This window comes from Osmerus eperlanus, chromosome 5 (assembly GCF_963692335.1).
Source record: "Osmerus eperlanus chromosome 5, fOsmEpe2.1, whole genome shotgun sequence".
NCBI lineage: Eukaryota > Metazoa > Chordata > Actinopteri > Osmeriformes > Osmeridae > Osmerus > Osmerus eperlanus.
Window position 1 is genome coordinate 14,979,622 of NC_085022.1, and position 13,272 is coordinate 14,992,893.

General features: G+C 46.1%; 1 protein-coding gene across 1 annotated transcript; it reads left to right on the plus strand.

Annotated features, from left to right (window-relative positions):
* The first annotated feature begins 7,649 nt into the window (after positions 1-7,649).
* kbtbd13b (kelch repeat and BTB domain containing 13b) lies at positions 7,650-9,592 on the plus strand. The gene has a single exon (XM_062460679.1). The coding sequence runs from the start codon at positions 7,748-7,750 to the stop codon at positions 9,188-9,190; it is 1,443 nt and encodes a 480-aa protein (XP_062316663.1). The 5' UTR covers positions 7,650-7,747; the 3' UTR covers positions 9,191-9,592.
* Positions 9,593-13,272: the final 3,680 nt, after the last annotated feature.

The following is a 13,272-nucleotide window of genomic DNA, read 5'->3' on the forward strand; positions in this document are numbered from 1 at the left end:
TCACCCTCCCTATCTCCTTCCTTTCTTTCTCCCCTCCGGCCACTCACACACCGTTGCCTCCGGCAGAAGCCTACTTATCACCATTCCGGGTAATGTCCCTTTTCCACGGCAGGCTTTGCACTCCAATCGATGGATTGGCTGGCTTTGAAATGCCACAGAGGCATTTATCCGAGTCAGAGCAGAGACACTGCTGCAGGGTGGAGAAGTAGAGAGGGAGGGAGGTTCAGGAAGAGGGAGGGCAGAGGAACCTGTCAAACACAAAACAACCATTTTCCTCGGTGTGTCTGTCTGCATCTTTACTTGAACTATTGTTTGATGTGGTGAGTGAGTGCACTGTCAAAACCACGACTGATCAGTAAGACGAGATAGCTATCTAACTGGAGGGAAACATTCGGATGCAAATACAGTGGTAGTGCTTCAGGAGTGTCGTCCTATTAGTGAATACGATACGTTTATTACAATGGACAGAACAGTATATGTTTAATCAAAGGTAACATATTGCATAGAACTAAGGCACACCAGAGCGTTTTACATGTATTTTCCTGCTTGGGTTCCGTATGTATAGTGTGTTGCAGTCCTTAAATCAAATTTCTTTCTGAATAGCTGCTCATTTGGTGGCGTTTAATGGAGGTGTGCTCTTCCCAGGAGGATATTAGCATATCTAGCACATCCGGGCTCATCCCAGATTCTGTGGAAGTGACTGAGGCAGTTCCAGCTGAGCTCATCTCACCCTAGATACCAACTGACAGCTAACTGCCACCAGTGTCACATGCTCCATAGTCTCCCACTTGGGTGTGTGTGTGGGAGTGCATGAAATGCGTGTGTTTGTGTGTGTGCACACGTGTGTGTGTGTGTAGGAGTGCATGTGTTTGTGTGCATGGCAGAGGGTGGAGGTGAAGAGGGTTGCAGAGATGGGAAAACAACAGCGGGTGGATCTTTCTAAATGTCATGCGACATGATCAAGCCATGTGCGATGCAGAGATGCTCAATCTATGTCCTGTCACTTTGGTAAAACCGGCTTCAACAGAACTGAGCGATACAAAACATTTTCACCCAGAACCAGAGCTATAGAACCATACACTTGTAGTCCATAATTATCTGCTGCACCCACTATAGTGTGTGCATGTTAGTAAGCACATTAGTAAACATTATATGTGACATGTGACAGCGCATCAACACAGCTTTCCACCACGGTCACTGGTTCAGTCATTCTTTGTAGATGTTCTCCTTCATGTTTGTGATGAGAGTGGAATGTACACTTTGACCATCCACCTGTCATTCACAGGAACAATAGTATCCGGCTGCAACCCTGAGAATATGAGAACAATGTGGGTGACATTGTCTTTTATACAAAGCTGATATCTACATCATTCATACCCCAGAAAGACATTCTGTACTATCGTCATATTCTATTCTAGAACAATTTTACACACATTTTCTTCTTTTAATGAAAAGAACATGGAGTAATAATGGAACCATTGTGATGAAAATGTATTTGATTGCCTTATCGTTATTCAAGTAAAATTCCTATTTAAATAGTATATTATAAATTCAACCTCTACTTTAATTGAAAACAGAATATTTAAAACAGCGCTAAGGGAATTAAGGGGTATTGCAGACAAGCCTGGGTGTTAGGGGGTTTGGAGATGTGTACAACCTCTCCTTCTCATCACACCCTGCAGCCTTTTCATGGTATAAGCTGTCAACGTCCCATCAATGTGCCTGTCAAATAGTCATGTTAATGAATATGTATGAACTACCCTTATCATACCCTACACGCTGCTAAAATGAGCTTCGCCGTCTTATTTTAAGTTTTTCCTTGTGCACATCGAAGATACATCAAAAGGTAATGATCTAAAATAATTTTTGGTTCTCTCAATTTTGATTTGAATTCCATCATTTGTAAGCTAAAGAGTACGATTATTATTTGCCTTTTGAGTTTTACATGCATTTTCCTCTTCTCTCATCTCATCCCAGCCCTCTCCTCCACTCCTCTCCTGTCTTCTCCTCCTCTGCCCTCCAGTCGTGTCTGCCCTCCCCTCTGCTCCTTTTCTGTCCCCGCCCCTACCCTATGCTCTCCCCTCCCGTCCTCTCCTGCCCTGTCTTCGCTCCCCTATTTTTAGGTCCTCTCTGAGGTCATGTGTTACTGTGACCAGTAAACCGCCTGGATCCCAATGCCAGAGCCACAGTGAACTGACTCCACTGACCTGACTGAAACATTCCAAAACAGTCAACAACAGATCAATGAACAGTCAACAGTGAAAAGTGGTCACTAATTAACCGACTGTCCCTTTAAATTCTGCACTTGAATAGCAATATGCCTAATTTGGGAAACATGAGGAAATGGGGTACTGTCTAAACTGTGTTTTTGAAATAAAATAATCAAACTCAATAATTCATTACGTGTCACTAGCATGGTTAATATCTTAAGTATCCAGAGTAGAAATCTATGGACTAGCATTCTGTTGGTAGACACAAGAAGACACATGTTTTGCTTTTCGTTGGCCAATGAAGCCCTGTGTGAGCTGCATTGGATTGCTCTACAACACACACACACACACACACACACGCACGCACACACACACACACACACACACACACACACACACACACACACTAACACTCACATGTATTTACACACCTCACACACGTAGCAATAAAAATACACAAACACACGTACTGTATATCTTTATAGGCTTGTACACACGCACACACACACACACACACACACACACACACACACACACACACACACACACACACACACACACATACACACACACACACATCACATACACATGCACACACACACCTGATTTATTTATCTACAGGTGAGTAGTACGCACCCGAGACATTCTACTAATTTAAAAAGTTGCCTATTAATAGTGTCCTTTTAACTTCTTATGGCCCTAACATTGTTGTAAGACATTACTTTCTTAAATTGCAGTATTTTCTACATGGTTCATTCCATACAAGACAGAACTTGACTATTTCAAACAGTTTGGATCCAGTCATATCGTGGCTGGGAATAGCAAACCCTCCAACAAGCTGATGCCCAATGATGTCATCCACCATTGCTCCCAAACTGGCTGAGGAGGGGTTTCTCCACTGGGGCTGCCACAACCTCACACATCCCTCTCAATAAACATGATATCACTACCAGTCATTCACCTTACTTCTCCTAGTCTAAAACAGGTCCCTTTACAACTCTAGCAGAGATGTGGTAAAGCACAGAGGAAAGCTGGCCACAGAACGGCATTGCACAACTTAATGGGTCAAGTTCACGATGCACACTTGCAATGATATCCCTCAGACTCAAAATAGCAGTGAAGGCAAACAGAGTTTGGTCTTTAACTGGAATTTATTTAGCAGGCTATTAATCTGGTACATCTGGTATTTACATTCAGAGAGATCTTTTCTGAAGACCTGCCAGTTGTCTATGGTTGTCACATGGATCTGAATAAACGTATTAATTAGCAGCATTTTATAGAATATTTTAGCTGTCTACGGCAAAGGTTAACATTTTTCTTCTGCTGGATGTTGTGGTGTGTACCCGCAAACTGATATGAAATGTGAAATGACTGAATCAATTGAGGATATATCTCAAAGGAACAGTTTAGCATTACCAATTAGCATGGAACCACTCCTGTTTAGGAGACCCAAACACGAGATACCCGCACCACTCCCCCAACACACACACACAAACACACACACAGCCAATCACAGAGACACCCTCACACACACACCTCCCCCACCCTCCCTTGCACCTGTGACACCATGTCTATCCACTCACTCACACACACACACACACACACACACACACACACCCACCCACACACACACAAGCAACTCACACTCTTTCCCCCGCTGTTGTGCCCTATGACCTCTCTGTGCGTCAGCGACTTGTGACTTGCCACAAGCTCCCTCACCACCTGCCCTTCCATCTCCCCACCACCTTTATTTACCCCTGCCTCTCCGGTGATGTCATCTCTCAGCTTACTGGGCCTGGCCAAACATGGCCTTATGTCCTGAGGAACCTGTTTAGCCACGGTCAGAATACATTGTGAAGCGAGGCCATATTTACATGTGATTGACAGAAGTAAATAAAAGGTTTACTTATGTATAACAGTGACATTTACAGGAGCTAAGATGTTGGCAATAAACGTAATCCTAGTTGGACAGCTCTGATGCAGATTGCAAATAAGGAGTGGGTTGGGGTGTCTGTATTTAGTGGACAATGAGTATTTCTGAAAATGACTTTTGGTTTTGATATGGTTGGAAAGGAGTTTTGAAAGGAACCAGGAGTTGGCCCACCGACTTCATACTTGATAACCCAACACGCTCGAGGGGGTGCGAAAAGTGGTGCACCAGTTGTCAGGGAGACAGAATGCTGTGATAAGCGACGTTGTCGCCATATGATCCCCTCCCTTCAAAATATGAACTCTCACATTCTGAATCTCTTCAAAGTGGCTTCGTACTGCTTCACTGGAAGCCTCACATATGGAAAGAGACAGACAGACAGATCGAGAGAACTCTTGAATCATCAATTCATGAAACTTTTTCCAGTTGGGCTGCAAGCAAATGTCTGTGGTGCTGACAACAACAAAAAAAGGCATTTCAAGAAGAAACATGAAGCTATTGAGCTTTCACTTCCAAGGTTACAGATTTCTTCGGCCGGTCGAGTTTCACAAATGGGCATCCACCAGCTCAACCAATGAACCGATCCTCTTCCAGATGCAGTCATTGTCCGCTTTTAAACATTGGCCGGCATACCCCCATCCTAATTCCTCCCGAACTCCCTCATTAGCGCCTGGCTAAAGTGTACTGCTGACTGTGTCACCAGGCAGGCATGGCTGGTAACACTAAACACAGTATCAGCGTTCTGCCGCGGTCCGGCTCCCATTCTCTCGTCCAAGATCCTGGGTATCCCCTCGCCTTCAAAAGACGTAATTCACAGGGGCTAATGCGTGCCTATCATCCCTTGAGGCGCAACAGGCTACATGATACATCATAAATAAGCCCTTAACCCATCCTGCCCGATTGAGTTTCTCACTGACCTTTCCAAGTGCAAGTTGACCTTCTCTGTCCTCTGCAACTTTTGGCTTTACTGAATGGAGCCTTCCTGAAGTGCTGAGGTTTGAATTGAACTCTATTATATGATACTACTATCATAGTAAATAAAAGTAGTGAATGCAAATGGGTTCGTGAAATTGAAGAAATGTGCGCCTTTTCGTGTTTCTCTGACCTATCACAGGGAGGCGTTGAGTGTGAAAATGAATATTCATGACAAATCCCCCACTGACTAACTTTTCAAAAACCTTTTTGGGGCTGAAATTGTGGTGAGTAGTTACTCTTTAAATCACAGTAACGTTCAAGACACGTGCACGCATATTTGCGTTGATTATGTTCATTTGGTCAGACTGCTACTTCTGTAATTCACACTGTGACAGTAAAAAGGTCTGTTTTCTCAAGCGCGTGCACAGGTCATGTCAGTCACGATGCTGAAAAGACATTTAATGTGACTGAGGTTTATGGTTGAGTAATGCGGTGCATGTATGCACGTATCTATGCATTTACTGGAGTGGGAGTGTTCTACGCTTGGGAAGAGACTCCAAATGTATGCGTCTCTATTGACTCCTTCAGTACTCCACATAGAAAGCAGAGCACAGCTGAATGTGTGTCTGGTTCATTCACCCGTGCATATTGTGTGGGATCTAATTTGTGTTAGCATGTACGCACACCCCAAATTACAGACAGTTACGCAACTGTTCATAATGATTTCATACGCTTACGTAAATCTTTGGGCAAATTGTTTATCAGTCCAGCAGCTTCTGTTAGTTTGGAGCAAATCAACGCAGCTGCATGTGTGTGTGTGTGTGTGTGACTTCATAATCGTCTCCTGACACAATAGCATTACAGCACACCAAGCAATCCTGTCTGATACCTGTTACCCTAATAGTGTTTGTGTTTGCACGTGTGTGTGTGTGTGTGTTTGAAGAGGGGGGAGAGTTTTGCATGTGCCAGCTTGTGATCTGTCACATGTTCAAAACATTGGGGTAATGTGACATTACTGACATCATTAGCCAGCTCATCGTGACTCAGTCTCATCAGGGTAACTAATTGTCTGTGATCAGCTGATCACAGACTACTGCCCTAACTACATTGTTTGTGATGGAAACGGAAGAAGATGATAAACAACAGTGTGACACACATACTGTAATAATGATTCACTGTAACCGGGGCAAGTTGTGGTTATTACTGTGAGGTACACGTCATTCACATGTGGTGAAACGGTTGTCGTATCTATTTAGAATGTATTGTCGTCGTATTCCTGAATGTGTAAAGAGATAGAGGTGGAGAGCGACAAGCTACAGAGTTATCAAGTAAAACATGAGGTTTAAGACAGGTATCCCTCTCTGTATTTATTCCTCAGTGTAGAGATACTTGACTGTGTGCAACCCGACAATGACACGCTTGAAGATGGTGGCATTACAAGTGTGATTGACGAGCATGGCTGTCCGACCGCCATGTGAATTGTCCGAGGTCTTGAGTGGATCCACGTGGCTCTTCCATGCATAAGACCCTGGCATGTGAAGACTCTTGACTTAAATTAGATCAGGTGACTTCCACCCCCCCCCCCCCCTCACACACACACACCTCCAGGTCAGAGCTCAATAGAGATCCGCCATTAACAAAGAGCGGCAGGGGCTGTCTAGGGGAAAGGGGGGGCTGGGGGAAAAACGAAGTTGCCAAGTTCCCCCTCCCCAACTCCCTGGTTTCTAAGGCAACCTCTATTGGAACCAGGAGAGCCATCGTCTGGGTGAGTGAGGCTAATGAGTTTCAATTAGTGGTGCTCGGGGTTAACTTCATGAGGAGACTTGAATGTAAGAGTCTGGGTGACCCACGACCTCCCAATTACCGCCTCTCCACCTCTCTGGGGGCTTGGTTAATTACCTTTGATTACAGCGATGAAGCAGGGGAGAGCTGCCTCCTGGTCTGAGTGCCCCTGTTGTACGCGTTATTAAAGGTGTTTAATCACACAGCTTGAGGCCACCCTGATTGAAACTGAGCAACAACAAAAAAAAGAAAACTGCACATAACTTTGCTCCAAAACTTCAGGCAAAACCAAAAAGGACAGCCTTTAGTGCTTGCTTCATTCTTTTCATGAATGATTTTTTGAGGATGACACAGTAGCATCTTATGTAGCTTGTACACCTCCACACTGTTCAGACTTAGCTGTATTGAAACATGCAAACTCAACCGATTAACAAACAAGGTTTTTTTTGCGACAAATGCGGTTTGAAGGATAGTAGACCAACATAGCTACAGTGCAGTAACAGGGTGATAGCCGTGTACACGAATAAGCCTTGTTTTTGCCTTGGTGGAGTTATGGTTACTGCAGCGCCCATTGAACTTGATTTCAACAAAAGTAACACGTCAGTCCCCCACAATAGCAATGCACTGAAAAAAAGATGTTTCTGTTCTGCTGTCTTTGTCGCACACTGTTTGTCCTGTTGACCTCTACATTCATGTCCGTCTCTTCTCTGGAGCTATGTATAGCTAGTTCTATTTTAATAGCTGTGAAAAGAATTGAACCTCCCTTCGAACTAGGCCAGCATGACAGCCTTCCAGTCCTGCGTACAGCCGCGCGAGAGAAGTCTTTCTTTGTGTCCATCTCTCGTCCTTCAACCGAAAGCTTCTCTGAAAAACTCATTGAGTAACAGTAAGTGAATGCGCGATAGCAGCCATGTACAGCAACGAGGCGATGGAATGGAGCAGCGGTGAAAGTTCTGGCCGTGCGAAGGATTTGGTATCTGCGCTCACCCGACGTGAATCAGCCAAATTGAAAATAGTGGTGGGAGGTGCTTTTTTTAGCACAGACAAAACTCTGTTGGTTCAGTCCAGTGGCTACTTCCAAGCTCTGTTCCGGTCTGGGATGAGGGAGTGCGAACAGGAGGAGATCCACATCCAGGGCTTCGCCGCTCATGGCTTCCTGATCGCGCTGGCCGTTCTCCGAGACGAGAGACCCATCCTGGACGGCGACGAAATCGTGGCGGCCATCGAATGCGCCGCCTTTCTGCAGCTGGCACCTCTCAGCAAGCATCTCGTCGACCTCATCGACTCGGACAACTGCTTGCTCATGTATCACACCGCCGCCACCTTTGGCCTCATGGACCTTTACCGGGCCGCGGCAGTCTTCATACGGAGCATGTACGCCGATCTGGAGGCCGAGGTCAGTAAACACCTACCTGTGGAGCTGGTCACATACGTGGAGTCCCTTGTCCCTCCTGTGTTCGTGGCCGTCGGGGCGCACCCCACCTGCAGCCTGGAGGAAACATCGCACGCGGCCACCAGGACCGTTTGCTACCTGGACGAAGGCGACAAGGACTGGAAGGTTCTCACAGCCCTGCCCCCGGGAGCCAGCACTTCGATGGCCGGGGTGACCGTCCTGGACAACAAGCTGTACATCGTGGGCGGCGTTCAGGGCGTCCGCAAGCACGCCGTGGATTCCTGCTTCTGCTACGACGCCGACACCAACAAGTGGAGTGTTCTCCCCGGTTTGAGGCAGCTGCGCTACGACTTCACCCTCGTGGGGCTGGACGGACGCCTGTACGCCATCGGCGGCGAGTACGAAGGAACCGTCATGTCGTCTGTGGAGAGCTACGACTTGGCGACGAGGACGTGGTCTTTCGTGGCGCATTTGCCGCGGCCTGTCTCCGGAGCAGCGTGCACCAAGACGATGAGCCGAATCTTCGTGTGTTTGTGGAAGCCCATGGAGACCACGGATATCTACGAGTACCTCCCGGGGAAGGATGAGTGGTTGCTTGTCACCACCCTGACACGGCACCAGAGTTATGGCCACTGTCTGGTGGGCCACCGGGACGATCTCTACGTCATGCGCAACGGGCCGTCGGCCGATTTTCTGAGGTGTATGATGGACTGCTATAACCTCACCACGGGCCAGTGGACAGCCCTGCCTGGGCACTTTGCCAACAGCAAAGGCTCCCTGTTCACAGCTGTGGTGAGAGGGGACTCTGTTTTCACGTTGAACAGGACCGTGACTCTGGAGTATGTTATTGAGGGGAAGACCTGGAAGCCCAGGAACCAGATGAAGGGTTTCCCAAGAAATGGATCTGTGTGGACGTTTTTCCTTCAGCTGCCCAGACGATCCTCGATGAACAATATCTAGGATAGACGTGACCAGTACCGAGACAACACGCAAATGTTGATTGGACGTGAAACCGGGTAAAAGAAATGGGGATGTGGGTCAAATCACAGGAAATGAACAAGGGCACAATGAATGTGAATGAAATCAGAAACATTTCAAAGCGGAGTAAGACTTTTTCTTTTTCATTTGTATGTGCTGTTCCTTGATGTGACAGTTCCTTGAAAGTGTGACTTTTGCTTCATGTCAAAAGCCCATCCTGTTGCCGGGTATGAAAGGTCATTACAGTAGAGCGTGCCAGATCCATGTGACAGACTGATTATATGAGAGTTGTACCTCTGCTGATGTGTGACATTTTCCATCACTGCGCTTAGAATTTTCCTCGAATGTGGTGTATGACGTTGAGGAATAAAGACTGCAAAAAGGTCAAAAGGTCACATCCCAGTGTTCTTTTCCAAAGCTGTTCTGTTATCTTTGACAACAGTTAGACGTCAACGATGCAAAAAGATCCGCTTTGAAATAACGTTTCAATTTAACCTAGGCCATCCATACTATTTGCTTTCCTTTTGAATGCAATGGATGTTCAGTGTGACAGACCACTCTTATCAGAGTTTATTAATAGTTATTAGGATTATTCATTTTTCACATTGGAGATTTTCCTCACGTTTTCTATGAAAGGAAATTTGTCAAATGTGTTATTTGGATTAGACAATGAAGTACACATTTATTCATCTATTTTTTTGACATGCTGCTAAACTGAAAAGGGCTTTGGATTGAGTCGAACATTGTAGCATTGCTTCAATGTAAAATCCATGTTTTCAGTCACAAGTTCTAAAGAGAGGGAAAGTCTTCTGTCTGGGGAGGAGTGGGCCGGCCGTAGGAGTCATTTGATTGGAAAACATCATTAAACACTACAAGATGTGGTATTTTAAGACTCACTATGGGCTTGCTAGTCACATGTTAGCATTTAGGGACGGCAACTGTAGTTTCTGTGTTGGCGCTGTCTGCCTTTGTAAACCTCACTCCTTCAACTGCGTGTCGAGAAATCTACCATCCGATTAGTTTTTGTTATTGTCGCAAAACCTGAGTTTAGACGGTCGGTTCATAAATGTGATCCCTCATAAAACACCCTTCAGTCAACCACGCCTGTAGCTTCACATGCTCCCACAATTCAAAACAGCCTCTCTTTGACAGCCATGTCCACAACCTCTGTACACCACAGTTCATCTGAATGTGAGTCACTATTCTCCACAGCACAAAGCTTCTGTTTTAATGAACACAGTGGGCAGGAGCCATGGCTTCCTGTTGGCGCAGACTGAAGGCGAAAGGGGGGAGGAGCAGGGCGGAGTTTGAAGACGGAGCAAGGCACAGTGGGCGTCTGGGCACATGCCAGTGCAGCCAGCGATGCTAAATATGTCCGTTCTGACCCAAAATACACAGCGCCAATGCTAGGGTCAGGACAGGACAGGGTCTCAGTGCCAGAGCCCTCTGTCACCCCTCCCCCGTCTGCTGCTGTGGACGCCAGCGGAGAGAGGGCGTGCAGTGTGCTAACGTCTCGGCAAGACAGGAAGGCGAGCCAAAACTCTCGCTCTCTCCAGCGAGGCTCCACAAGTGCTCCACAGAGTAGAAAAGTGTCTGTTTGGGATGTTTTGTCTGCGTGTCACATGTCCTTTCCGTATTGTGTTTGCTGGACTTATCTCTACAAATAATGATTTCATCCATGCTTTTGTGATCTGGCAAACTGGGTGGGCCTCAGAGAGTATCGTGCCACGTGGAAGGATCCCATATTGGAGTGATCCATCACACTCGACACTGCACGTCCTTGGGTCCTGAGCAATACACAGGACGAATTTTGACTCCATACAGTACCTGGTTTTGAGAGAATCGAGCCGCAAACACAAACACCCACACACACACACACACACACACACACTTGCACACACAGTGTGTCTTTTAAGTTAGATTATTGATATTTAGGCTACTTTCCCATAAAATTAAATAAATGGTTGCATTTACAGCAAACTAGTGTATTACAGCCTATTGTCTCATAGTCTCTTAGTTTGAGTTTACTATTTGTGTGTTTTATGTTTCTCTTTGCCTCAGTCTTCATAATATGACAGTTGGCATCAGTCCTTTGAATACATTTAGTCATTTAGCAGACGCTCATGTTATGTATCTTAGAATAGATACATAACATGACACTACTTTCTCCTTTACGGTTACACAACCCCAAACCACAATGGCACCTCTCAGCAATAGGGACTCTTTTGTTTTTGACCCATCCTCCATTATTCAAATACCGTGTGGCCGAGTTCAGTCAAGGTCAAAGTACAGAGGACTGAGACTGCATGCTCCATAGCACTATCCGAGGCCAACGCCGCCTGAAGGCAGGCTGCCATCACAATGTGTCCACCACGGTCCGCAGATGGCAGCCGGTTTCCTCCGCCTCGAGACACAGATAATCCTGCATCTCTCTGCCGCCTCCGATCAACACGCAAACGCCTCCACTAACCCGGAGTGACATCAGGGCAGGAATCCTTCGGTTGCTATAGGGGTTGGGGTGGGGGGGGGGGGGGGGGATGTGGTGGTGGTGGTGGGGGGGGGAATAAACTACTGCAGTCCGTCTAAATGAAAAGGAAAAAGAGATAAGGTTGAAAACATACTGGAGTGTATTGTTTTTGCTTGAAGGAAACAGAGTTACGTCAGATCAAGCACCTTCAGCTGCCAAAAGTCTGCCAAGTAGATGGGGAAGCGCTTCATCATGTAGGCTACAGTATGTTTGCATAGGCTGTATGGTGTAGCCTTTCTTTTTATTGATTCATCCAAAGTAGCTGTTGACAACAAGGCAATTTTCGAGCTCATTTTCAAAGTGGTTAGATGAATTCTCTATAAATATCTTTATTTTCCTCCCGTGAGGCCACGGTGTATTTTTAAACAGAACTTAGATCAATGGTTTCTTGGTAACTAACTGACTTGGGTCCTGACGCTCAAGTATTTGGACACTTCCTCTCTTTCAATGCGTTTTTGGAAGGAAGAAGAAGGAGACACCGCTGAATACTCTTGTTTCCGGTCGATGCCGGCTAAAGAAGAGAGGAAGAAAGAGACAAAAGTGTCACCGGATGCCGCGTCAAACAGAGTTAATTATATCAGCAAGCAGTTATAATTAGTTTGATGGAACTTCTACAGTAATAGAAGTCGACAGTCACTGATTGTTTGGAATGTGTGGCCAGTGACCAACACAGCCCCACGAAACGAAAGCCGCTGTCATTCTATAGTCGCTCAGATCACGGCACTTGGTTCGATTAATAAAGGAGCTAACGGAAGGGAGTCAAACGCTGTTAGTGTGAGACGATATCATATCACTTTCATACCACCACAACCATCATCCAGGAAGATGAATCAGACTGCAAACACCTTGGAGGATCGTTCATTTCTCACGTCAAACTCGGAATGTTATTTTAGATCATAATGAATCAATACTTCTTGACTGACACTTTTGAAATGTAAAATCGTTATCATCGTCCATATTACAATCATCTCTACATCTGTCTGCTTTGTAGCCCATGGGCAGCAATAACACTTGTGTTTGGTCATGGCATCCACTACCAAGGTGTAGTAAATGAGTGGTGACGGGTGAGCAGGAAGTAAGCCGTGACAGAGTGTGACACGATGAATGCTGACACATCAGCCCGCAGGCTAACAGGAAGCAGTGTTGGTGGCAAGAGGTCAGAGTACACGCTCCCAACAGGGGAACATGTCAATATCCGTGGAAACAAAACTGGGGAAAATTGACACCATGGATATCTTTGAATCGTAGCAACTTGTTGTTCGTACAGACATGTCGAGATCTATTACATACTGTCGGTAGCGTCTTGTACCCGCTATACGGAGAGGACGAGGAAGGGGGGGACGTGTTGAGCGTAGCCTAAGTACAGGCCGTATGATTCCACAGCTGGGCGTTTGAGGAGGAGGGGATGTGCTTGTGTGTGTGATGTGCTTACATATGTATGTGTTCCGGGGGAAATGTGTGTGTGTGTGTGGGGGTGGGGGTGGGGGGGGGGGTGCATATGCAGGACACCAGTCCAGTTCCAGTCCAGCTGCAGCAG